Below are 25,476 nucleotides of genomic sequence, written 5' to 3'. Positions count from 1 at the left end.
CCGGTCTCCTACTCTTAATATCATTAGTGCCAACGTGTACAACTATATCACCTTCTGTGCCCTTAAAAGATGATATCCACTCTGCAACGTCATCAACCTTTGCCCCTGGCAGACATATCCTGGTCCTGTTCCACCTATCCTTTTTACAAAGCATGTTTCCCGTTTCCCTGACAATAGAGTCACCAACAACTACTAGTTCCTTTCGGACCAGCGCATTCTGCCTTGGGGGCTGCCGCTGTGTTGCGTAATGACCAAGTGCAAGCTCTGGCATTGGTGTGGGCAGCTGAGAGCTTGATGAGCCCCTCATTTTTAATCCTTCGAGGGCATCCACCCTGTCCTTTAAGCTTTCATATAGGCCCATAACAACGCTGAGTTGTCGCCTGATTTTCTTACACTCCTTGCATCACGCACACAAACAGACATCCCCCATGGCAGTATCATGTCCCGTACCCGACTGCTCCACAAACATCAAGCAAGTAGTGCATTTTAATAGGCTGTGATTCAGAGGGCAACTGCCCCCCTCACTTCTCCCCTGAGCCACAGCACTCCCATTAGCATGAGCCTTTCGCTTTGCTGCTCTGGTCTGAGTCATGATTTCGATTTAATTTCAATAAAAGTTCAATTTCAGTACAAAATTGAAACCTTAAATTTATATCCCAACACAGTTATAACGCTATATTTAAGTTTCAGTTTCGAGTGTTATCTACGAAATCCCTGTATATAACTTCCGTATAAGTTAAGTATTAATTATTTATTTTTTACTAATTATTTATGTTACGTAACCCAAGTCGTTATATGTATAGTTAAAAGTACAATTTAATTGACAATGAAGTTCAATAAGATTAATTATCTGATTAATTGACAATATTATGTACTATACTATACTATATTAAGCTTATGCTGTCTATTCGATCAATTCGGCCCTGGAGGGATTGTGCAAGGCTCAAGGGGTAGAATTTTTTTCAGCCTAGTCTGTACTTGTTAACAGGAGAGACTGCTTCTACAGGGATGGGATACACTTAAATAGAAAGGGTGCAAGAATTTTTGCTGATGCTGTCGAAGCAGTGTTAGGTGGGTCGGAAAACTGCTAGTTGGTGGGATACAAGGACTAATAGATTAACAGTAGCCACTGGCAGAGGTGGAAGTGATTCTTGCACTGCTTCTATTGAAATGAGCAGAAGCCTGAAAAACAAGATGCAGGATATTTCAGAGACTGCTGGGAGTCATTGCGGTACAAGTAAACACATGGGTTGTGTTAGGGTAGCTAAGAATAGAAACAGGTGTATGCATACTTGCATGTACACCAATGCTAGGAGTTTGGTAAATAAATTTGATGAATTTGAGGTATTGCTCAAAACATCAAAGGCAGATATTGTTGGGATATCAGAGACGTGGTGTCACACAGATATAAGGAATGCGGAACTGGAATTTGGGGAATACAATGTGTATAGAAAGGATAGACAGGACAGGAGGGGAGGAGGGGTTATGCTATTAGTTAAGAAACACATAAAATCCAAGGAAGTGAAGCCAGTCGACATCAATGGACAGGGCAGTGTCGAGTCAGTTTGGTGTGACATAAGCATAGGGAAATCAGAATTGAGAGTAGGAGTGTGCTATAGGCCTAATGACTCTGATGAGTATAATAAGATATTGTACAGGGAAATGGAGTGGGCCAGTAAATCAGAGAGTCTTATAATGGGGGATTTTAATTTCCCAGATATTGACTGGAATTTGTGGGTTGGTCACTCTTGTGGCTTTTGTGGATTTATTGGATGATTGTTTTCTACATCAGCATGTTCGTGAGGCAACAAGAGGGAGCAATACTCTTGATCTGATTATCAGTAGTGATTCTTCATGCATTAAGAATCTGCAGATAAATGAACCACTAGGTCGCAGTGATCACAGTGTGTTGACGTGGGATTTACTCAAGGAGGTAACTACCATCAGAGATAAAGGGAAGGGTTTTTGTTTTCGTAAAGGCGACTATGATGGTCTGAGACATTATTTAAATTCTATACAGTGGGACCAACTGATGATGTTACCAACAGTAAACTCACAATGGGAAGCATTCAATGAACTAATCTTGGAAGCCACCAGGCTTTACATACCAACTAAGAAATATTGTTCAAGGTTTAGGCCTAAATGGCTGTCAGATGAACTAATGAGACATGTGGCAGAGAAGAAAAATGCATGGAATACATACAAATTAATGGGCAACATGGAAGCCTATGATAGATATAAGTTGGTCTGTAACCAAGCCACCAAGGAGATTAGGCAGGCAAAGGCAGACTACGAAAAATCTTTGGCAAAGGATGCAAAGAAAAACAGAAAAGAGTTCTTTACCTATTTAAACTCAAGAAGGAAAGGGATGAATCAGATTGGTCCACTGGATATTGATGGTTCAACAGTTGAGGATCCTGCTCAGGTGGCTAACAATCTAAACGAGTATTTTGCATCTACATTCACGCATGAGGAGTTATTCAGGAAGGAGAATGACGTAGGTAAAGTAGACATTGGCAGTGAGCTAGATGATTTTGTAATAACTGAGAGGAAAGTGGAGGAGAGATTGTTGAGGATAAACATAAAAAAGGCACCTGGGGTGGATGGGATCTATCCAGTTATATTAAAGGAGGCAGCAAAGGAAGTAAGCAAACCCCTAGCCATAATTATGAGAGCTTCTTTGGACTCAGGGGAGGTACCCATAGACTGGAGATGTGCAAATGTAACCCAATTCACAAAGGAGGATCAAAGGATGACACAAGGAATTATAGACCTGTTAGTTTAACTTCTGTTCCAGGAAAATTAATGGAGGCACTGGTTAAAGAAGCACTGCAGGATCATCTAGACAAGAATTCAGTTAAAGCTCAGACGCAGGTTTTGTTAAGGGCAGGTCTTGCCTTGATTGGATACTATGATGTAGTCACAAAAGAACTGGATGCAGGGAATAACTTTGATATTATATATTTGGATCTTAGAAAGGCTTTTGATACTGTTGCACATGGAAGACTGCTGCACAAATTGGAGCAGTGTGGCATTGGAGGCAAATTGCTGCTATGGATAAGGGGATGGTTGAGTGGCAGAAGACAGAGAGTGGTAATCAATGGACACTGCTCAACGTGGACTAATGTTATTAGTGGAGTTCCTCAGGGTCAGTGATGGGTCCGTTGTTGTTTTCGGTGTTTATGAATGATATTGATGATGGTATATCAAGTTTAATGTCCAAGTTTGCAGATGATACAAAGGTTGGCAGGGTTGTTAAGGACACTACTGACGCTATGCTGCTGCAACAGGATCTGGAAAGGTTGAACAGATGGGCTGAGAGGTGGCAAATGAAGTTTAACATTGACAAATGTAAAGTACTACATATGGGAAACAGTAACCCCAGAGCAACATATCAACTCTGCGGTACTACACTGACAGTGGTAGAGAATGAAAAGGACCTGGGGGTAATTGTGCAGGCAGATATGAAGTTCTCTGAGCAGTGCAGACGAGCTGCAAGAGTAGCTCATGGTGTCTTGTCAATGATATACAGGAATTTTTCTAGCAGGGAAGGAGGTGATTATTCCCTTGTATTAGGCAATGGTTAGGCCACATCTTGAGTACTGTATACAGGTCTGGAAGCCTCATTTCAAGAAGGATGTAGAGCTGCTGGAATGGGTACAGAGAAGGGCAACAAGATTAGTGAATGGAACAAAGGGTTGCTCTTACGAAGAAACGCTTAAGTTTTGCAAATTACAGAGTCTGGAGACTAGGCACCGGCGAGGTGATCTGATAGAGGTGTATAAGGTTTTGAATGGTTTGAGCATGCTCAATGCCAATGGGATTCTTCCTCTTGCTCAGAATAATCACCTCAGAGGGCATAAATTCAAACTGAGGAAGGACGGATGTCGGATAGATGTGCGGAAATTTGCCTTTGGCCAGCGGGTGGTTGGTTGGTTGGTGGAACCGACTTCCATCATTTGTTGTTGAAGTTGATAGCCTAAACAAATTTAAGGCTCAACTGGACAGGTATTTCGAACGAACGGAGGGGTGAAATGGGAGTGGTGTGTTTTTTTTTTTTTTTTGGCTGATGCTGAATAAGCTTGCTTTCTTGCATCATATGCCTCTACTAATGCTAATGCTATTATCCCGTAACAATGGCGGCAATTTACAAACGGTAAACACGTGGATTTGATACCCTTTCCGATACTAAGTAATACCTACAAAATCTCTATCTAAGTTACTTTAAACTAAGTATCGTAAATAGGAATATAAAGCTACTCTAGAAAATAAGTTAATATGCCAATTTAAGCTAATAAAACAGAAAATAAATCAGAAAAAACTTCTCTGTTCCAGGAGCGGCAAAAATGTACGTCCGCACAGGCTACTGTTTGTTTGTTTGTTTGTTATTTGGTTTTTAGGAGCATTAGCAACTAAGGCCATATTGCTCCGGGATATGCGGTGGTCATTCCCTTGACCTTTCGACATCCTCCGTATTTGGTGGTGACGGGCTCGAACCGCAGTCTAATCAAGAAACGTGTGTACGCACTGCTGCTCCTTCCCACCTGGCTACGGAGGCGCCCACAGGCTACTCTGTTCTCAGATACCCTGTATATAAATGAAAGTAAGTTTTGCAGAATTACTTGAGAAAGGAAGAGTGATTTCCAGCACATTTGTTGGATCTTGGGGAGGTTTTCAGTCCAATCCTGATTCTGTTCTGCCCAAGTTTCCCCATCTTCCAAGTTACTCCATCCCCCTTCTTGCAGAAACAACACTATAAATTTGGAATAGCAACTCTGATCTTTAAAATTTCAGACTTATTGCAGCCATCACTAGTTAACCATCATGTTGATGGGCTTATTCAAGTTTTTCTGTGCACCTCTCCCTTAAAAAAAACACCAATCCCACTTGATAAGCAGCACATGGTGAAGTTTCAGTAAACACTTCTTAAGTACAATAACTGCTTTAACTGCCCAGGTAGATCATTTGATAATTAAATAAGCCTCAAATGTAACTAAATACATTCATTACCTAATTGTTTAAACAGTTTATAATTTGTGAAATGTGATGTACTTTTTTAATAATGTAAGATTTTTACAAATCTTACATGACTTGTAAGATTTTATATGATTTTAAGAGGATGTGAGCTCATTTACTTTCAGCTAATGAGTACTGTTATCATTATACAGTTTTTCTGTGATTTCTGCTATTTTAAAAAATTTTAAATAAAAATTTTTAATTTTTTTAATAAATTTTGTTTCTATTACAATGATGTTAAGGTACTGATGAAAAAGTCTAATAGTGTGCAAAATAACTGATCCAAACTAATGAAATTTGGTATGAAAGTATTATGGCACGATGGTACCATTTGTGAATTTTTCTGCAAGGCATGAAATTTCTGAAATGTGAAAATTAGCTCATTTATCTGAAATGCATGTTCAGCACAGAAGGCAGATATAATTACTGTTATGGTGGATCATAACAGTAATTATATCCACTGTTATGGTCCAACGTAACAGTGGATATAATTACTCCTGACAGCCAGATTTCCAAAACAAGTATATAGAAGTAGGAAGTAGGAAGGAAAGGAGGGTATTTGCATGTGAACGCAATTGATGGGATGATATCCTCTGATATCATCCCATCAATTATGTTCACATGCAAATACCCTCCTTTCCTTCCCTAAAGAGGTGGTTGATGATTTGAAATTTGTCCTCCTAAACTCTTGGCCCTATACCTCACAGCATATTTTATCTCTCAATAATAAAATTATCTTAAACAACTGAGTGAAGTTTATTAAAATAAATATACAAAAATAGATTAAAAATAAGTCAGGAATGACAAAGAATATACTAAAAGTGATAAAACATAAAGATTAAAAAATACACATGTATTTTTATCTTTATGTAAAATAAGTTAAAATCACATACATAAACAAGTAGTTAAAAAGCAGGTCGCCTCTTTTACAAGTAACTAGTTCAGGGCACAATATGACATGATCGAAAAAAAAAAAAAAAAAAAAAAAAGAAGCAACTAATCAGGATCTTCTGGCAACAACATTCCAAGTGCACCAGCACTTGTCATATTAGAGGATGGTAGACTCCATAATGGATGGATGTGGGCATCTTTATCATGGTTAAAACTGTGGCCTACCATAAAAATAAAAAGTACCTCAAGCCATGAGCAGAAAGAGAAATTGTGTGAGCTATCAAAAATCTCATTGTTATTGTGGGGGTCAAGCTTATCACACTGTTCAGTCCAGTAATGCTCATCAAGGGCAGCAAAACTGGCTGTGCTGAAAGCAGCCTCATGTACACAGGTGTGATCTTCCAACTTCCTCCTAGATTCACCCACAAATGTAATGTACCTCACCATCTGGGCACCATATTCGATAAACAAACCCATTTTGCATGGGCAAAGGAACAGGCGTTTTAACATTAGTAATAAGAGATTGTGACTTCCTACCGGGAAATTGTACATATCTAATACAGTAGTTTCATAATATCCTGGCAAGATGTTTCGAAATGCCCAGATAGCAGGGGATGTAAGCAACAGAGAAAAATCCCATACTGAAAATGTAGTAATGTGACACCACAAGCCTGTACCTCAAGTCTATCCAAAACATGAGAAGAGTATCCACATCTCATTAAGAAAGCTCCATTTTCTTCAAATGGATGATAATACTTTACTCCATAGAAGGAAACTTGTGGAGAATTTTCATGAGTGAGGATATATTCCAAAATGGGTGGCCCTCAAAGTCTCCACGAATGAATCTTGATGTGAATCAGGTACAGAAATCGTGTGGACCGCTCAGTTTTGGATATGAGTCAATCTCATAGGATGACAGGAAGACAAATTCTGAGTAAATTACCACCTCCTAGAATCTTGAATGATCCAAAACGTGCTCTTCTGCAGAAGTGTGGTGCTAGAATACTGCCAGAATTCTTTACCACTATCTTTAACATCAAGGGGACCTGCTACATATTGCCTTTTTATCAAGAGTAATTATATTTCCTATTAAGGTATAAAAATTCCACTTCGAGAAACTTGTTTTCAAAGAGAGATAAGTTAATCCAAATGTTTCCAAAACAAGTATATAGAAGTAGGTTGTAGACTTTAATAGGGAGGATAATTAAAGCTGACAGCAAGGAATCATATCCAGCAGGTTCCCTTGCATTATATCCAGTAGGTTCCCTTGCTTGAATACTGTGAGGACTTTTTTCAAAGTCCTAACAGTATTCAAGCAAATAAATTCACATACAGTTCTGTTTCTGATCAGTGGGTACACCATAATATAATGTCATATAATGTACTGCCATACCAAATTTCATTAAATTTTATCAATTATTTTGTAAACTATTCCACTTTGGTTCATCAGTATACGCAACACGTATAAGCAACCATAATTAATAGTTTTAAATTTTTTACAGAGGATATTATTATATGATACTTACCAAGAGTTCTAATAACATCAGAAACAGAACTAGGTAGACTAAGCCCGTGGGAATTTTCTGCTCTTACCAAAAATAAATAACGAGAATCAGGGCGCAGGTTTTGAACTATATGGCTTTCAGTGGGTACACGATGTGCTGTCATAACCCAACCACTCTGCAGGTCACTACTATAGTATTCCACTGAAAGTATTTGAAAGCTCATGTTAGATGTAAACATTTTTTCTGAATTTCATAATATATAAAAGATGAATAAATAATAACAATAGCATGCTTTTCATTTTCTTTTAGTATCAGATAAGACTGATTAAAAATTATCATTAAAAAAATATATATTCATTACTAATATATCAATTCCTTTACATCAAAAGAACAAACATTTCACTGTATATGCAATTTTATCTGCAAACAAATTACAGGTAAAATTACAAGTATTGAAAGCTGAATTCAAATATAATACAGAGAAGAGTTTATTACGAAACTATTACAAATTGGGCATTAAAATATAACCTATATCCTATACTTAACTGATGCAACAGGCCAATGCATCCCAGTACTAGGGTTTTAGTTTTTAGCCAGAAATTCGTTGATTGCTGGAATAAGTTGCCCTTGAAGATAGTTGAGGCTGAGAGTGTGAACAATTCAAAGGTCAACTGCACAGTATTTACATCAGGAGAGAAGTGCATACTTTTATTTTCTTATCTCCTTTTTTTTTTGGTTGGTGTAGCAAAAAAAAAAGACTTCATTGCACTATATATATATATATATTTTTTTTTTATGTGAACCGCAAACACGAGAGGTATTAGAAACTATAGTACTTAGTACTGTGCTTGGGTTGGAGGTTGAGAAAATGAAAGAAGATATTTGTTGACACTGGACTTGAACTTCTGTAGATTGTAATTTTCAGGAAATACGTATGAAGGAAGGTTGATCCAGAAAACGCCAGTTGAATGAATAAATGAGGAAGATGAAAAGTTGGTTCTGTGGGTTTCAAGTTGGACAATAAATGGATGTTGGCTGGTGGCGGCACATGTTCGGACTGTTTTGAAAGAGAGAGTGAGAATTATAGAAGCCAATTCAGAAGAACAGTGTCCATGGAAATATCTGTAGAAGAGGCATGCAGCAGAAACAGTACATCTATGAGAAAGCGAGTGGAGAGACTCTGTTAGAGATGAATCATTAATTAACCTAACTGCCCTCTTCAGAATGGAATCAAGAAGCCTGAGAGAGGTTTTCGGGGCACCACCCCAGATGTGGGAGCAATATTCCATGGTTGGGCGGATTTGCGATTTATACTGAGTGAGCAGCTGTTTGGCAGAATAGTAACGCCGAGAGCGAAAGAGAAAACCAAGTTTTTTAGATGCAGAGGAAGCAATATTTGTAATGTGCTTGTGCCAAGAGAGATTAGAAGTCAGGGTAATCCCCAAAAGAGATATATCATTTTGCCTAGAAATCGGAGTGTCACTAAAGATAAGCATAGAAGCAGAAGAATCCTTTTTGCGAGATATAAGACAAGACTGAGTTTTAGAAGGGTTGAAATCAACTAAGTTGTCATTGCCCCACTGGAGAATTACCTGAAATTGGCATTTAAGGAATTGGTAGCAGATTTTCGAGAAGTTGAAGCTGATTGAGCAGGACAAGGTTTCTCAAAATGGAAAGTGGAATGCAATGTGCTATCATCGGCAAAACTATGGATAGGATTTCCAGTCAATGGAAGAAGGTCATTAATATACAAGAGGAAAAGAGTGGGGGAAAGAACTGAACCTTGTGGAACACCGGCATTAGTGGAGAAGTTAGAAGACAGAGAGCCATCTACCTTAACCCTCACTGAGCGGTCAGAGAGAAAACTGGATAACCGATTACAAAAAACAGTTGGCAAACCATAAGATGGAAGCTTTTTTAGAAGACCTTTATGCCAAACACGATCAAAAGCCTTTGAGATGTCAAGAGCAACTACCTGTGTTTCACCAAACCTTTCCATTGAATTAGTCCATAAATGGGTAACATAAGCCAGAATATCACCAGTGGATCGACACTGACGGAATCCATACTGGCGATCGTTGATCAGACGAAAGGTTTCTAGGTAGTTTAAGAGTTAGCGGTTAATTGATTTCTCCATTACTTTAGAAAGAGTAGAAGTAATTGCAATGGGTCGATAATTAGATGGGAGGGATTTGTCACCCTTTTTAGGAACTGGCTGGATATGAGCAAATTTCCAAGCAGAAGGAAAAACACCTTTGGAATAAGAAAGTGAACAAAGGCGGCAAAAAATAGGAGTAAGTTCAGGAGCACAGGTTTTGAGAACAAGTGTAGAAATACCATCGGGACCTGGAGCTTTCTTAGCATCAAGATTCATCAAAATCCTTCTGATATCCTTTTGATGGAAGACCACAGGAGGCATTAAATGGAGCGTGTTGGGAATGGTAGGAAGTGTTTTACCAAGATCATTAATACATGAGCTGGAATAAAAATGGGATGCTAGCAGTTCAGCTTTATCCTTGGCTGAAGTGACAATAGAACCATCTGGTTTGGACAGAGGTGGGAGCAGAGATGGGCAAAAGTTGCGGCCAATAGCTTTGGCAAGAGACCAGAATGCTTGGCTACCATTAGGGCAAGAAGTACGTTTTCTACTCTTAGCCTGTTCAAACTCTAGTTTGAACTGATTAATAACTGCTTTACAATTGTTGCGAGCTTTGGTGTAGGCAGAAAATGAAACTAGAGAATTAGAAACAAGCCAATTACGATATGCAACATTCTTCTCTTGAACAGCCTTAGCACATTTATTGGAAAACCAAGGTTTAGATAAAGGATGAGATTTTAAAGTGGAGTGTGGGATAAAGGATTCCATTCCTGCAAGAATAATTTCACTGACACGATCTGAGCAAACGTTGACATCAGAAGTTTTGAAACAATAATCCGACCGAGGAAAAGAAGAAAAGAAGTATTGCAGGTCATCCCATTTTGCATTCTTGTAATGCCAAAGAACAAGAGGTTGGGAATAGCCGTGAGTTAAAGGTTCCATTGGAGAAGAGACAATCACCAAGTTGTGATTTGAAGTCCCTAAAGGACCTCTCCCTTCGACCGTGTACTTAGAAGGGTTGTTTGTGAGAAAAAGATCATGCGTATTGGCTGTATGATTAGGATTGTCCAGTATTCTTGTAGGTAAATGAACAATCTGTGCTAGGTCATTAGTAGTAGTAGTAATATTAGTAGTGGCATGTGATGCAAGAAAGCAAGTGTTTGAGCTTATGCAACATCAGCCAAAAAAAAAAAAAAAAAAAATCACACCTTTCCCTCCAAATGCCTGTCCAGTTCTTCCTTAAATTTATTCAACCTATCAACTTCCACAACGACAGATCGAAGTTTGTTCCAGCAATTGACCACCTGCTGGCTAAAGGCAAATTTCCGCACATACATTCTACATCTGTCCTTTCTTAATTTGAATTTATGCCCCCTTAGGTTCGTAATCTGAACAAGTGGAAGGATCCCATCAGAATTCAGTGTGCTCCACCCATTCAAGGCCTTATACACCTCAATAAGATCACCGCGCAGGTGCCTAGTCTCCAGCCACTGCAATTTGCAGAATTTAAGCCTCTCTTGGTAAGAGGATCCCTTCATTCCCCTCAACAATCTTGTTGCCCTTCTCTGTACATGCTCAAGTAAATCTACATCCTTCCTAAAATGAAGCCTCCAGACCTGTACGCAGTACTCATGGCGTGGCTTGACAATTGCCTTATACAGTGGGACAATCACCTCCTTTTCCATTCTAGCAAAATTCCTATATATCATTGACAAAATCCCATGACCTGCCCTGGCAGCTTGTCTGCATTGCTCAGAAAACTTCATACCTGACTGCACAATTACTCCCAGGTCTTTTTCATTTTCTACCACCTTAAGTGTAGTACCACACAGTTGGTACGTTTCTCTCGGGTTACTTCTAACCATATGCAGTACTTTGCATTGTCAAGGTTAAACTTCAGTTGCCACTTCTTAGCCCATCTGCCCAAGTTATCTAGATCCTGTTGCAGTAGCACACTGCCATTACTGTCATTAACAACCCTGCCAACCTTTGTATCATCTGAAAACTTCGACACTAAGCCTGATATACCTTCATCAATATCATTGATAAATATACAAAACAACAGTGGACCCAACCCTGAACCCTGTGGGACTGCACTAATAACATTAGTCACGAAGAGCAGCACCCATTGATTACCAGCCTCTGTCTTCTCCCACTTAACCATCCTTTTATCCATTGTAGCAACTTACCTTAATAGCATTCTGCTCCAATTTGTACAATAGTCTTCCATGCGCAACAGTGTCAAAAGCTTTCCTGAAATCCAAATATATAATATCAAAATTATTTTTTACATCCAGTTCCTTTGTAACCACATCATAATATCCTACAAAATTTGTCAGACAAGACTTCCCTTAACAAACCCATGCTGTGTCTGAATTATTGCTGCAGTCTTGTCTAGATGATCCTGCAATGCATCTTTAACCAGTGACTCCATTATTTTACTCGGAACAGAAGTTAAACTAACTGGTCTGTAATTACTCGTGTTACCCTTCGATCCCCCTTTGTGAATTGGGGATACATTTGCACTTCTCCTGTCTGTGGGAACCTCCCCAGAGTCCAAAGATTCTCTCATAATTATGGCTAAGGGTTTGCTTAGTTGCTTTGCCCCCTCCTTTAATATAACTGGATAGATCCCATCCACTCCAGGTGCTTTTCTTATGTTTAACTTCAACAATTTCTCCTCCACTTTGCTCTCAGTTATTACAAAATCATTAAGTATCCTGCTACAATTTGATAACCTTCTGCCATTTTCAAACCTTAATAATTTCTCATGTGTGAATATAGATACAAAATACTCATTCAGTTTGTTTGCTATCTGAGCAGGATCATCAACAGCCGAACCATCGATGTCAAGTGGACCAATCAGATTCATCCCCTTCCTTTAAAAGTTTATATAAGTAAAGAAATCCTTGCTGTTTTTCTTAGCAACTTTTGCCAAGGATTTCTCGTAATCTGCCTTCGCCTGCCTAACCTCCTTTGTGACCTGATTACAGACTAGCTTATATCTGCCATAGGCTTCTGAGTCGCTTGATAAAGCGATAAAGTAATTGCAAAAGCCTCAGCATCTCGATGTGCTGGGTCAGTGTGACTAGAAAATAGGAGCCAGCTGGAGTTGTGAACATTAAAATCACCAAGGAAAATTACCTCACTGTTAGGAAAGTTGGACTGGAGAAAGTCAAGTTGCAAAGAGAGGAAGTCAAAGAGCTCCAAGTGATTAGTGGAGTTGGGAGAACGGTAGAGACAACAGATGAATTTGACACAATGAGGAAGAGAGATTTTAAGCCAGATAAGACCAAAGAGAGGAGATTACAAATTGCCAAGTCTCTGACAGGGAATATCAGAATGGACATATGCACAAGTACTACCTTTGAGGCGAAAGGAATCATACAGTGAATAATTTGGGCATATGAGATGAGCAGTAGTTGAATCAACCGATAACTGAGATTCTGTCATAAAAAGTACATGGGGTTTGGCAGACTGCAAGTGGAAATGGACATCATTGAGATTAGAATTGAGACCACGTATATTTGTGAAACGAATTAGGAAGTGCTTTGGAGGTTTAATTCTTTTCGCTGATAAGCTTGCTCTATTAGTTTGACAATTCATGGTGTATTCAATGGTAAGAAAAAGTGAGTGGGACATGCTGTATGAAGTAATGAAATATTTGGATATGGCGTACACATGGTAAGAATATACCAAGATCCTTGACATAACGTGGCCTTGGCAATGCTCCCCGCATACAAACTACTCGGACTCCCTCCAGTCACTATCTGGCAGAGTAGAGGTAACAAGATTATACACTAGCTGATCCGGAAGCCTCCTAGAGAGTTACCAATAGGTTCGGTCCGGTGTACTAACTAGCGGCCGGCCTGCGAACACCGTTTTAGAGCTGTACCCTCGAAATGAAGGAATATTGGATCTCGCCACGACGTTCATCATAACCTCAAAAGTCATCAATAAATACTGCATGATGGAAGAGATAGGGAAGGGTTGACCAGAACTTAGCTCTAGAGACTAAACATGGGTTCCACCACTTCAAGCCTCCAATAAGTAAAGTGGTGGTATTTCTCCGGTTGATGAGAGTCATCTACCACCTAGTACTGCCTGGTAATATAGAGGGGCGGCGTTCCTCCATGTGGTGGAACGCCTCCTCGACCCCTGTTTACGTTTGTTCATACCTGGGTGGTCACCCACCATGTACTTGTGCATGGAGGTTATACCCAGGATTACTAACAGTCCCACCATTGTTAAGGTGCAAGCAGAGATTTGGCAGTCACAGACCATCCGGACTTCGCCGAAATTGGGTCCACTTGACTTGAGTGTCACCTGAATATCAGTTCCATCAGCGTTTTAGACTCCCATGCAGCAAGTACAGCTTGTCTGGCATATCTGAGAGAATGTCTGTGAAAACCTCAAGGGCCTTATGGCTAACACTAATCTAATATTCACATTAATTTCCTCACATTTTCAATTATACTTTATTATTCCATATACTGGCCATTTTACACAGAATTTACTAACCAGGTCCACCTGTTTATCTGATGAGCAGACAATATTAGTAGTAGTAGCGGGAAAAGATGCAAGAAAGCAAGGTTATATAACATCAGCCAAAAAAAAAAAAAAAAAACACATTTCACCCATCCATATCCTCCAAGAATTTGTCTAGCTCTTCCTTGAATTTATCCCAACCATTATACCAGATGAACTGCCGTTCATCTGACATTATATCATTATATCATCTGATGTTAATGTCAGTTCATCTGATATTAATGTCAGATGAACTGACAAGACTTGTGGCAGAGAAGAATAATGCATGGGATGCATATAAATTATCAAGTGATACAGAAGACTATGTTAGATAAAAACCAGTATATAAGTCACAAAGGTGGTTAGACAAGCTAAGGCAGATAACAAGAAGTCTCAGACAAAGAATGCCAAGAAATGCAGCAAAAACTTCTTTACTTATATTAACAATAGAATAGAAGGGGCTGAACCTCATTGGGTGACATGATGATGATGGTTTAACTGTTGATGTTCTTTCTTGTCTACTTCTTCTTCTTCTTCTTATATGCTTCTTCTTTACTTATATTCTTTAAAAACCTCTTTACTTATATTAACAATAGAAAAGAAGGGGTTGAATCTCATTGGCCCACATGATGACAATGGTTATGGTTTAACTATTGATGTTCCTGCTCAGTTACTGACAAATTGAATATGTATTTTGCATCTACATTCACACAAGGAGTTCTTTATTGAAAGGAATTCCAGAAGTTCATCAAAATATAACAGGAAACTAACTGAATTCCTGAAAACTGAGGGGGGGGGGTGGAAAAGAAATTGTTCAAGATTAAAAAGGGACATTAAGGTGGATGCAATCTATCCAATTATATTAAGGGAAGTAGCAAAGGAGGTAAGCAAACCCTTAACTATAACTATGACAACATGTTTGGATTCAGGAGAGGTCCCTATGGACTGGATATGTGCAAATGTATCCCCACTTTTCAAAGGGTGACGTGATAATTATAGATCTGTTAGCTTAACTTCTATTCCATGAGAAATAATGGAGTCTGGTTAAAAGAATAATGCTGTATCATCAAAACAGGAATGCAATTAGACAACAGTCACAGCTTGGATTTGTTAAGGGGTAATGTTGTCTGACCAATCTGACTGGAGAATATGATGAAGTAAAAAAAGAAATGGATGCAAAAAATAATTTTTATATCATATATTTGAATTTCAAGAAAGCTTTTCATACTGCTGCACATAAAAGACTGCTGTACGTATTGGAGCAGTATGGAATTAAGTACAAGTTGTTGCTATGGATAAAGGAATGGTTGAGTGGGAGAAGACAAAGAGTAGTTATTAGTGGAGATGGTTCTTCATGAACTAATGTTATCAGTGAAGTCCCCTAGGGTCCAATGCTGGGCTCATTGTTATTTTCTACATTGGTATGCAAAACTTAAGGACCAACACTATTTCTAAAGGTTACAACCACAAAATCTTTACTTAAGGTACTCTTTACTGATGAGAGCAGATTCAGTCTCAGCAGCAATTCTGGACGTCAGCTAATCTGGCAAGAGGTTGGCACATGGTATCACTCTGCAAACATCAATGAAAGGGATCGATATGGTGCTCGAGGTGTTCTCATCTGGGGAGGCATTATCTTGGATGGAAGTACACAACTCCAGATACTGGAAGGCGGTACTGCAACCGGTGCACGCTACTGTACTGAGGTAATCCTTCCCCATGTGTGTCTGTTCCGAGGTGCCATTGGCCCCGAGTTTGTGTTTATGGATGATAACACCACACCCCATTGCACTGCAGCTGTGATATGCTTTTGGAAAGTGAGGACATTGTTTGTATGGATTGGCCTGCCTGTTTCCTCTGATCTAATTTCCATCGGACACATATGGGATGCACTGTGGAGATGCCTAGTGGCACATCTACACCCATCAGAAAATGTTCACTAGCTGAAGATGGTGCTGACAGAGGAATGGACGATGCTACAGCAAGAACTTATCAACAACATTGTTCTAAGTATGGACAGGCGGTGCAAAGCCTGCAACGACATTACGGGTGGCCATATCTTCTACTGAGGACCACCTCTTCCCTTTGTTCCATCTTTGGCAGTGATGCATCTGTATCATGGCAGCCAGTGCTAAGTTGCCATTTTTGAATAAAGTCCCTCTGTACCATTTTGTTTCCGTTGTTGTGTTGGAGTTGTTTCCTTCATCATTTCTGTACCTCCTTTGGTATGCTTTTCCCATACCCAGGCCACTCCTGTGATAAGCTACAGGTGAAAACCTGACTGGTCCTTAAATTTTGGGCACCAATGTATATTTATCAATGATACTGATAAAGGAAAATCAGGTTTAATGTCTAAGTTTGCAGATAATACAAAGGTTGGCAGGGTATTTAATGATGGTAATCAAGGTAACCTGCTGCAACAAGGTATAAATTGACAAATGCAAGGTACTGCACATAGCTAAGCAGTAATAACAGATGAATTTTTTTTTTTTTTTTTTTATGTAAACAACTTTGTGGTGCTACTCTCAATTAGTGGAAAATGAAAAAGTCCTGGGGCTAATGCTGCAGTCAGATATTAATTTCAATGATCAATGCAGACGGGACAATTCATGCTGGCAGGCTATACAGAAACTTTGCTAGCAGGGATAAGGAGGTAATTGTCCCATTGTACAAGGAAATGGTTAGGAGTCATCTTGAGTGCTGTTTACAGTTATGGAAGCCTTGTTTTAATGAAGATCTGCTGAAACAGATCTTCATTAAAGGTGAAGGGAAGAAAAGGGTTTTCTTTTTTTTTTTATCAGAAATTCTTCAATTCTGTAATTTGCAGCATCTGGAGACTAGGAACCTGCAAGGTGATCTGATTGAGGTATTAGCATTAGCATTAGTAGAGGCATCTGATGCAAGAAAGCAAACTTATGCAGCATCAGCCAAATAAAAAAAAAAAAAAAAGCACTTCCACTTCACCCCTCAGTTCATTCGAAATAGCTGTCCAGCTGAGCCTTAAACTTATTTAGGCTATCAACTTCCACGACAAGGGATGGAAGTCTGTTCCGCCAACCAACCACCCGCTGGCTAAAGGCAAATTTCCGCACGTCTATCCTAAATCTGTCTTTCCTCAATTTGAATTTATGCCCTCTCAGGTGATTATTCTGAGCAAGAGGCAGTATCCCATCAGCACTGAGTATGCTCAAACCATTCAAGGCTTTGTACACCTCTATCAGATCACCTCGCCGGTGACTAGTCTCCAGACACTGTAATTTGCAAAACTTAAGCCTTTCTTCGTAAGAGCAACCCTTCGTTCCGTTCACTAGCCTTGTTGCCTTTCTCTGTACTCGTTCCAGCAGCTCTACATCCTTCTTGAAATGAGGCCTCCAGACCTGTATACAGTACTCAAGGTGCGGCCTGACCATTGCCTTATACAAGGGAATAATCACCTCCCTATCCCTGCTAGAAAAATTCCTGTATATCATTGATAAGACACCATGAGCTATTCTTGCAGCCCGTCTGCACTGCTCAGAGAACTTCATATCTGCCTGCACAATTACCCCCAGGTCCTTTTCATTCTCTACCACTGTCAGTGTAGTACCACAGAGTTGATACATTGCTCTGGGGTTGCTGTTTCCCATATGTAGTACTTTACATTTGTCAGTGTTAAACTTACATTTGTCAATGTTAAAATTCTAGTTCTGCATTACTTATATCTGTGTGACACCACATCTCTGATATCCCAACAATATCCGCCTTTGATGCTTTGAGGTTGTTCAACTAACTGTTGTAAATCTTCCATTGAAAACTCTTCACCATGACTCTTAACTAACTCATTTATGTCACCAACTTCTACATCATCTAGTCCTATTTCCTTTGTTATCTCTGTCACATTTTCTGTAATTGACACAAGGGTAGTGTCATGCTCTTGTGAATCTGGAATGCAGTCAGGCCAAAGCTTATGCCAGACGCCATTAACACATGATTTTGACACTTCACTCCATGCCGCTGAAATATCGGAGATCCCTTTCATGGTGTCGTATGACTTCCTGTAGTCTCCCAACATGACATTATCAGACACTTGGATAGCCTCAGAAATTCCCTTGAGTGTTGTCCATAAGTAATAAGCCTTGAAGGTGGATATTGCTCCTTGATCCATGGGTTGTAAAAGTGAGGTTGCGTTTGGTGGAATGAAGACAATCTTTAACTCTAGGCCATTGGTATTCAAATCACTCAAATCTGCAGAGTGACCAGGGGCATTGTCCAGCAGTAGCAAAACCTTGTGAGGAAATCCATTTTTCATTCAGAATTCCTTTACCATTGGGCAAAAATATGTGTGCTAGTCACTAAAAATTGTCTGCATAACCCAGACCTTTTTGTTGGAATGCCAGAAGACAGGAAGCTGTGTTTTCATGATTCTATTCATAGCACGTGGTGTTTCTCAATAGTAGTAGTAGTAGTAGTGGCATGTGATGCAAGAAAGAAAGTGTATGAGCTTATGCAGCATCAGCCAAAAAAAAAAAAAAATCATACCATTCCCTCCAAATGCCTGTCCAGTTCTTCCTTAAATTTGTTCAACCTATCAACTTCCACAACGACAGATGGAAGTTTGTTCCAGCAATTAACCACCCGCTGGCTAAAGGCAAATTTCCACACATCTATTCTACATCTATCTTTTCTTAATTTGAATTTATGCCCCTTTAGGTTCGTAATCTGAACAAGTGGAAGGATCCCATCAGAATTCAGCATGCTCAACCCATTCAAGGCCTTATACACCTCAATCAGATCACCGTGCAGGTGCCTAGTCTCCAGCCACTGCAATTTGCAGAACTTTAGCCTCTCTTGGTAAGAGGATCCCTTCATTCCCCCTCACCAATCCTGTTGCCCTTCTCTGTACACACTCAAGCAAATCGACATCCTTCCTAAAATGAGGCCTCCAGACCTGTATGCAGTACTCAAGGCGTGGCCTGACCATTGCCTTATACAGAGGGACAATCACCTCCTTTTCCCTGCTAGCAAAATTCCTATATATCTTTGATAAAACCCCATGACCTACCCTGGCAGCCTGTCTGCACTGTTCAGAAAACTTCTTATCTGACTGCACAATTACTCCCAGGTCTTTTTCATTTTCTACTAACTGTGTAGTACCACACAGTTAGTACGTTTCTCTGGGGTTACTTCATAACTGGTAAACTAACATAGGTTTTAATCTGAAAGTTCCTGAAGCATTGCCACCCAACAACAAAGTCAAACGGTCCTTGGCTGCCTTGAACCCAGGAGCAGAACATTCTTCACAAGCACTGAAGGTAAAAATTGTCTGCATAATCAGAGGTGTATTGCTAAAAAAAATAGTACCAGAATGCTCGTTCTCCAAAAGACTATATGATAATGTCACATCAACTGTACAGTAACCGAATCAGACTTCAGACTCATGGTTCATAGAACAACCAGTTCTAGCTTTCCGCTCATGGCAAATCAAAATGCAGTGTTCACACACATCACGGTATATCTCATTCATTGGATCTCTTTATCTAACACATTGTACTTCAGTAATAAACGTTCAAGTTTCATTTCAAAATTTATATTTTTGTTTTTAAATAAAGTTTTAAAGAAATCTATTAATTTTAAAGATTACTATTAATATATATTTTTAGTAGCAATGGGTAAAATAGATATTTCCTCGTCCCCTTTGATTATGCCATTGTTTCATAATATTAGGTGTATAAATTTAATGATTTTCTATTATGACATTTAGAAAAAAGTACCAGAACGTTCCGGTGCATTCCGGCCTGAATACACCACTGTGCGTAACACAGGGCTTTTTTTGGAACGCCAGAAGACAGTTGGGCAGCTTTCACCAGTAGAGGCCCATTTCATCTACATTGAAAACTAATGTCTAGGGTAAGCTTTCCTTCATCGGTGAGTTTTTGAAAATAAATTGGAAATTCATTTGCAGCTGTAATATCAGCACTAGCTGCTTCTCCTGACATTTTAACATTACGGATTTTTGTTCTGTTCTTGAATCTATAAAACCATCCTCTACTAGCAGTAAACTCATTAGAACTACCCTCTTCACCACTTGACTCATCAAACAAAGATTTTGCTTTAAACCTGATAAGTGATTCTGTTAGAGGAAGATGATGCTGGGTCATGTCGTTAATCCACAGGACAAGCAGCTTTTCCATTTTTTTCGACTGTTTTATTTTGGGAACAGTTGTAGTAAGAGGATCCCACATCAATATTGACTGCAGATTAGGAAGATTGCTTTGTGGTCCTATAATTTTTCATTAAAGTTGTTACAGTTGATAGTGCTAAATTGAAGGCACGACACATATCTGACCAAGTTTCACATTTCTACATTCGCCAAATAATTCCCATTTTTAATTCGATTGTCAATGATTTACATCGTTTGTTTAGTCTCTTGTCCAGACACACTTGATAACACACGTTTTGGGGCATGGTGGTAGATATGTACAGTACTGTATCTTTATTTGAAAATACGTATTAATAAAAAGAAGTGTCCTGTATTCTAGACACCAGTGCATGTTTGTTAGTTCACTTTCAGTTTTTAGTCCGTGGTTAATGTAATTTGCTTTTTCTCGTCACATTTTATATTATAATTTTATATTTAATTATTTAAATTTTAGGCCATAGTTTATCATTTAGTATTATAGTTTTATTACAATGCCGGGACCATCTGTGTCTAGGAAGTTGGGCAGAGTCATGACTCATTACCCCTTCCAATTGTGATCTATGAGGTGAGCCTGTATATATAAATAGGCCTTGCCATTGAAATTCACAGAAATATGTGGGGCCTGACAGAATACTTAAATAATCTACCGGGTGCCTGACCTGCCTCTTCGGTGGGTCCCAATAGAGACCCACTGGCTAAAATGGTCAGTGAAACAACAGAACAAAACACTACACAACAAACCAGTCCACACACTTTTTAAATCCCTGGCCTCCACAGAGTTCTGTGTCACACGTACAAAGAATACAACACAGAGATGGGGGGGGAACCCCTGATGCTGCCAAACAACTAACACACTTTACACTTTGACCAACTATAGTAACGAAGTTGCTAGGAAAAACATGGCTGTTTTTGCCAATTCAGCATGGAGTTGGGATAAGTTACTCGAGCCCCTAGTATATACCGCAGAAAATAACAATTCTGACACAGATGGTTGACAACTCTCTCTCATTTATTATTTCTTTAATATTTTTATAATGCTCAGAATATAATGCTCAGATTTATTTGCATTTTAATGTCTTTTATACTATTTCTAACTTTTCTAATTGTTCTATTATATTGCAAGTTATTATTAGTATTGGCAAACAGAGAAGCAAACTGATGTAGCATTAGCCAAAAAAAAAAAAAAAAAAAAAGAGAAAGACGTTAGCAATGACACCATCATTCACTTCATTTACTGGTTCTTAATTTCAAGTATTTATTTAGTCTCTCCTTAAATTTAGATGAATTTCAACCCTCCAAAAGAATAGATGGTAGTATATTACAACAACCAATTCCTTTTTTGATTAAAGGGAAACTTTTGGATACTGCTTCTGAAATTATCCCTCATCTCGTTAAATTTCGTTTACTCTCTTGTTCATGCCTTGATTATATAAACACTCTTGTTTATGTCATGTGTTACTGCTGTTTCTAGGAACTTGGGACAGCAATGAGAGCCTTTTATCTCTCTACCACCATTAAAGACTTAATAATTTATACACAGAGCCAAACTCTTTCAGCACAGATGCATTCTAACTTATCTCTTTCATATTTTTCTGTAATTTCTTTAAATACCAAAGAGCCATCAGCTATCCAACAAAACATAACAAAATTTTGACATTTTCCCTATTCTCTACTGCACTTGGACTCAGGTGTTACTTGTCTTAACTCCAAGAGAGATAGGCAAAATGGTCATGCTTTTCCTAGTGATTTCAGCCACATGACTGCTCAGAGAGCAGACTAAGATGAAACTAACTCCGTTCAGTTATTCCGATGTTGGGAATTTGTATTCTTGAAAGATCCCTGCATCAATGTTTTATGGGTATCCACTGTTGTGTGTATTGTATTGATCATTAGTTAGGTAATATACAATGTGATTTACTTTGTCCCAGATTTTTATAAAACTTAAAAAAATTACTTGCACCTCAAAGGTCAAAGAGTGAAACTACTACTGTTCAGGCTTAAAATAACAAATGCAAATACTACACTATTGAAAAAAAAAAGGGGCCCAATTCTAAAGAAACAATTCAGAAACCTAATTAAATATCATATTGACTTTAGTGCAATTTACAGTTATATCAATTGGATTGCATTCGTGTTTGATTATATTAGCTAAAATTCAATTTTGTCCTTTTAATATAGTTACGGAAGGATGTTATGTGGTTGCTTTCCATAAAGATTAATTGCTATATTTAATAACACTTCTATCACCTGATATTAATAATTTAGTTTATTATGCTTATAGCCCAAATCAATATATTAAATTTCTGTTCTACCCGCTGGCTGAAGGCAAATTTCGGTACATCTATTCTACAACTGTCTTTCCTCAATTTGAATCTATGCCTCCTCAGGTTCTTAATCTGAGCAAGAGGAAGAATCCCATCAGCATTCAGATTTCTCAACCCATTCAAGGTCTTACACACCTCAATCAGATCACTTCGCAGGTGCCTACTCTCCAGACACTGCAGTTTGCAGAACTTAAGCCTTCCTTGGTAAGAGCACCCCTTTGTTCTTCTCACTGATCTTGTTGCTCTTCTTTATACTTGTTCTAGCAACTCTACATCTTTCCTAAAATGAAGCCTCCAGACCTATACACAGAACTCTAGGTGTGGCCTTGTATAATGGGATACTCACCTCCCTGTCCCTGCTAGAAAAATTTCATCGAAGGTAAAGAAAGCCAACATGAGAATGACAAATAACTTACTCAGAAAATTAGTTTCCCGATATGGCACTTTAGCGCTGCTTGCTCAGTAAACAGACGGTAGGTGTTATCGGTCTGGAGCAGAAGTTGAGAACGACATTCATTGACAGGTAGGCGTGGCAAACAATGTGCTGATTGGTTCGTGAACACAACACACGATAACATCGGTATAGTATCACTAATGGTCACTTGCCTCAATGGTAACTTGCCCTAATGAACGCTTTCCATAATGGTGAAAAAAGGTCAGGTTACCTCCACTTGAATCCCATGGGAGCTTGAACCCCTCCCAAAATGGAGGGATAACATAACCTTTTTTTTTTTAGAATCATGGGTGGACTAGCGCATAAATTGTTTATTAACAATTTTTAAGTTATTATTACTGTACTTTTATTTTTAAAGACACTCGTTTTGGATACACACTTATCATAACATCAATCAATAGCTATTCACTATATATATAAAGAATCTTTCTTTCTTTTCCTATTATTTCCTAACCTAATGTTTAAGGTTAGGTCACAAAATATAAAGAAACCTTTTCTATTATTTTCTAACCTACCATTTAAGGTCAGGTTACAAAATATAACAAAAAATAAAGAAACCTTTTCCTTTTTCCGTAACCAAACCTAAATCAACAATATAGTAAAAACGCTCATGAACTCCAAAAATCTGCTTTTAATAATGAGAAAAAAACATAATGAAGAACATAAAAATGAATAGAGTGAAACTTTTATTGATTTAGTTTTCCTCAAAAAATCAACTAACATTTTATTTTCCTTACAAATATCTTCCATCTTCTTCATTTCTTCCAGATTCATCGCTACTATTACCTGTTTACCGTTGATCACAAAACTGTTATGCACCATTCTTTATTCATAAATACACATTTTTATGCCAACCAATGATTACACAGTGGCTTGTCGTCTGCCGCGCCCACCACCAATCATTTCATTGTTTGCCATGCCTACCTGTCAATCAATATATCCTTCTTGATTTCGGCTCCAGACTGATAACACTTACTGTATGTTTACCGAGCAAGCAGCGCTAGAGTCTGATGTCAGGAAACTAATTTTCCGTGTAAGTTATCCAAAGTTTCGCATCTTTCTCATGATGGCTTTCTTTACCTTAGCCAAATTCCTATATATCATTGACAAGAATGCATGACCTGTCCTGGCAACCCGTCTGCACTGCTCAGCAAACTTTATATTTGGCTGCACAATTACCCCCAGGTCTTTTTCACTTTCCACTTCCCTGAGTGTAGTACCACCCAGTTGGTATGTTTCTCTTCGGTTATTGTTATCATATGCAGTATTTTGCATTTGTCAATGTTACACTTCAGTTGCCACTTCTCAGCCCATTTATCCAACTTATCTAGATCCAGTTGGAGTAGCATACTGTCGTTAACAACCCTTCCAACCTTTGTATTATCTGCAAACTTAGACATTAAGCCTGATATACCTTCATTCATATCATTGATAAATATACAAAACAACAATGGGCCCAATAACATTTGTCCACAAACAGCAGTGTCCACTGATTACCACTCTGTTGTTTCCCACTCAACTATCCCTTTATCCATTTTAGCAACTTACCCTCAAGGCCAAACCTCTCCAATTTTTACAGCAGTCTTCCATGTGCAACAGTATCAAAATCTTTCCTGAAATCCAAGTATATGATATTAACATTATTTTTGGCATTCAGTTCCTTTGTGACCACATCCAATCAAATTTGTCAGACAAGACCTCCCTTTAAGAAACTCATTCTGTGTCTTAACTATTACTGCAGTCTTGTCTAGATGATCCTGCAATGCTTCTTTAACCAGTGATTCCATTATTTTCCTCGGAACACAAGTTAAAACTAACAGGTCTGTAGTTACTCGTGTCACCTTTTTCGAACCCCCTTTGTGAATTGGTGATACATTTACATACCTCCAGTCCATGAGGACTGGAGGTATGTAATTATGGCTAAGGGTTTGCTTGATTCCTTTGCTGCATCCTTCAATATAACTGGATAAATTCCGGCCACCCCAGGTGCCTTTTTTATGAACTTCAACAATTTCTCCTCCACTCTGCTCTCAGTTATTACAAAATCACTTAGCTCCCTTTTAGCATTTGATAAACTTCTGGCACTCCCCTCATTGAATAACTCCTCATGTGTGAACTCCTCAGATACAAAATACTCATTCAGTTTATCAGCTACCTGAGCACAATCAATTAATAGTCAACCCATGTATGTTAAGTGGTCCAATCTGATTCATCCCTTTCCTTCTAGAGTTTACATAAGTAAAGAACTCTTTGCTGTTTTTCTTTGCATCCTTTGCCAAAGATTTCTCGTAATCTGTCTTTGCCTGCCTAACCTCCTTTGTGACTTGATTACAGACTAGCTTATATCTGCCATAGGCTTCTGTGTACTTTGTATGTGTACCTGATACTTTATATGCATTCCATATATTTTTCTTCTCTGCCACGAGCCTCATTAATTCATCTGATATCCATTTAGGCCTAAACGTTGAACAGTATTTCCTAGT

The 25,476-nt window shown here is 38.6% G+C and overlaps 1 protein-coding gene across 3 annotated transcripts in view; it reads right to left on the bottom strand.

Moving 5' to 3' along the window:
* LOC150085722 (roundabout homolog 1-like) overlaps positions 1 to 25,476 on the bottom strand; it is a 1,418,757-nt gene that overhangs the window by 576,273 nt on the left and 817,008 nt on the right. For all 3 annotated transcript variants that reach the window (XM_090374199.1, XM_090374201.1, XM_090374202.1), the window contains exon 11: positions 7,434 to 7,613. In XM_090374199.1, coding sequence (XP_090230325.1) covers positions 7,434 to 7,613 — 180 coding nt within the window. The remainder of the gene's footprint in view (positions 1 to 7,433; positions 7,614 to 25,476) is intronic.

The sequence above is a fragment of the Mastigoproctus giganteus genome, chromosome 5 (genome assembly GCF_048544385.1).
Source record: "Mastigoproctus giganteus isolate SK-2022 chromosome 5, ASM4854438v1, whole genome shotgun sequence".
Lineage (NCBI taxonomy): Eukaryota > Metazoa > Arthropoda > Arachnida > Uropygi > Thelyphonidae > Mastigoproctus > Mastigoproctus giganteus.
The sequence above is the reverse complement of the archived record's forward strand: the minus strand, read 5'-3'. Positions and strand labels throughout refer to the sequence as shown.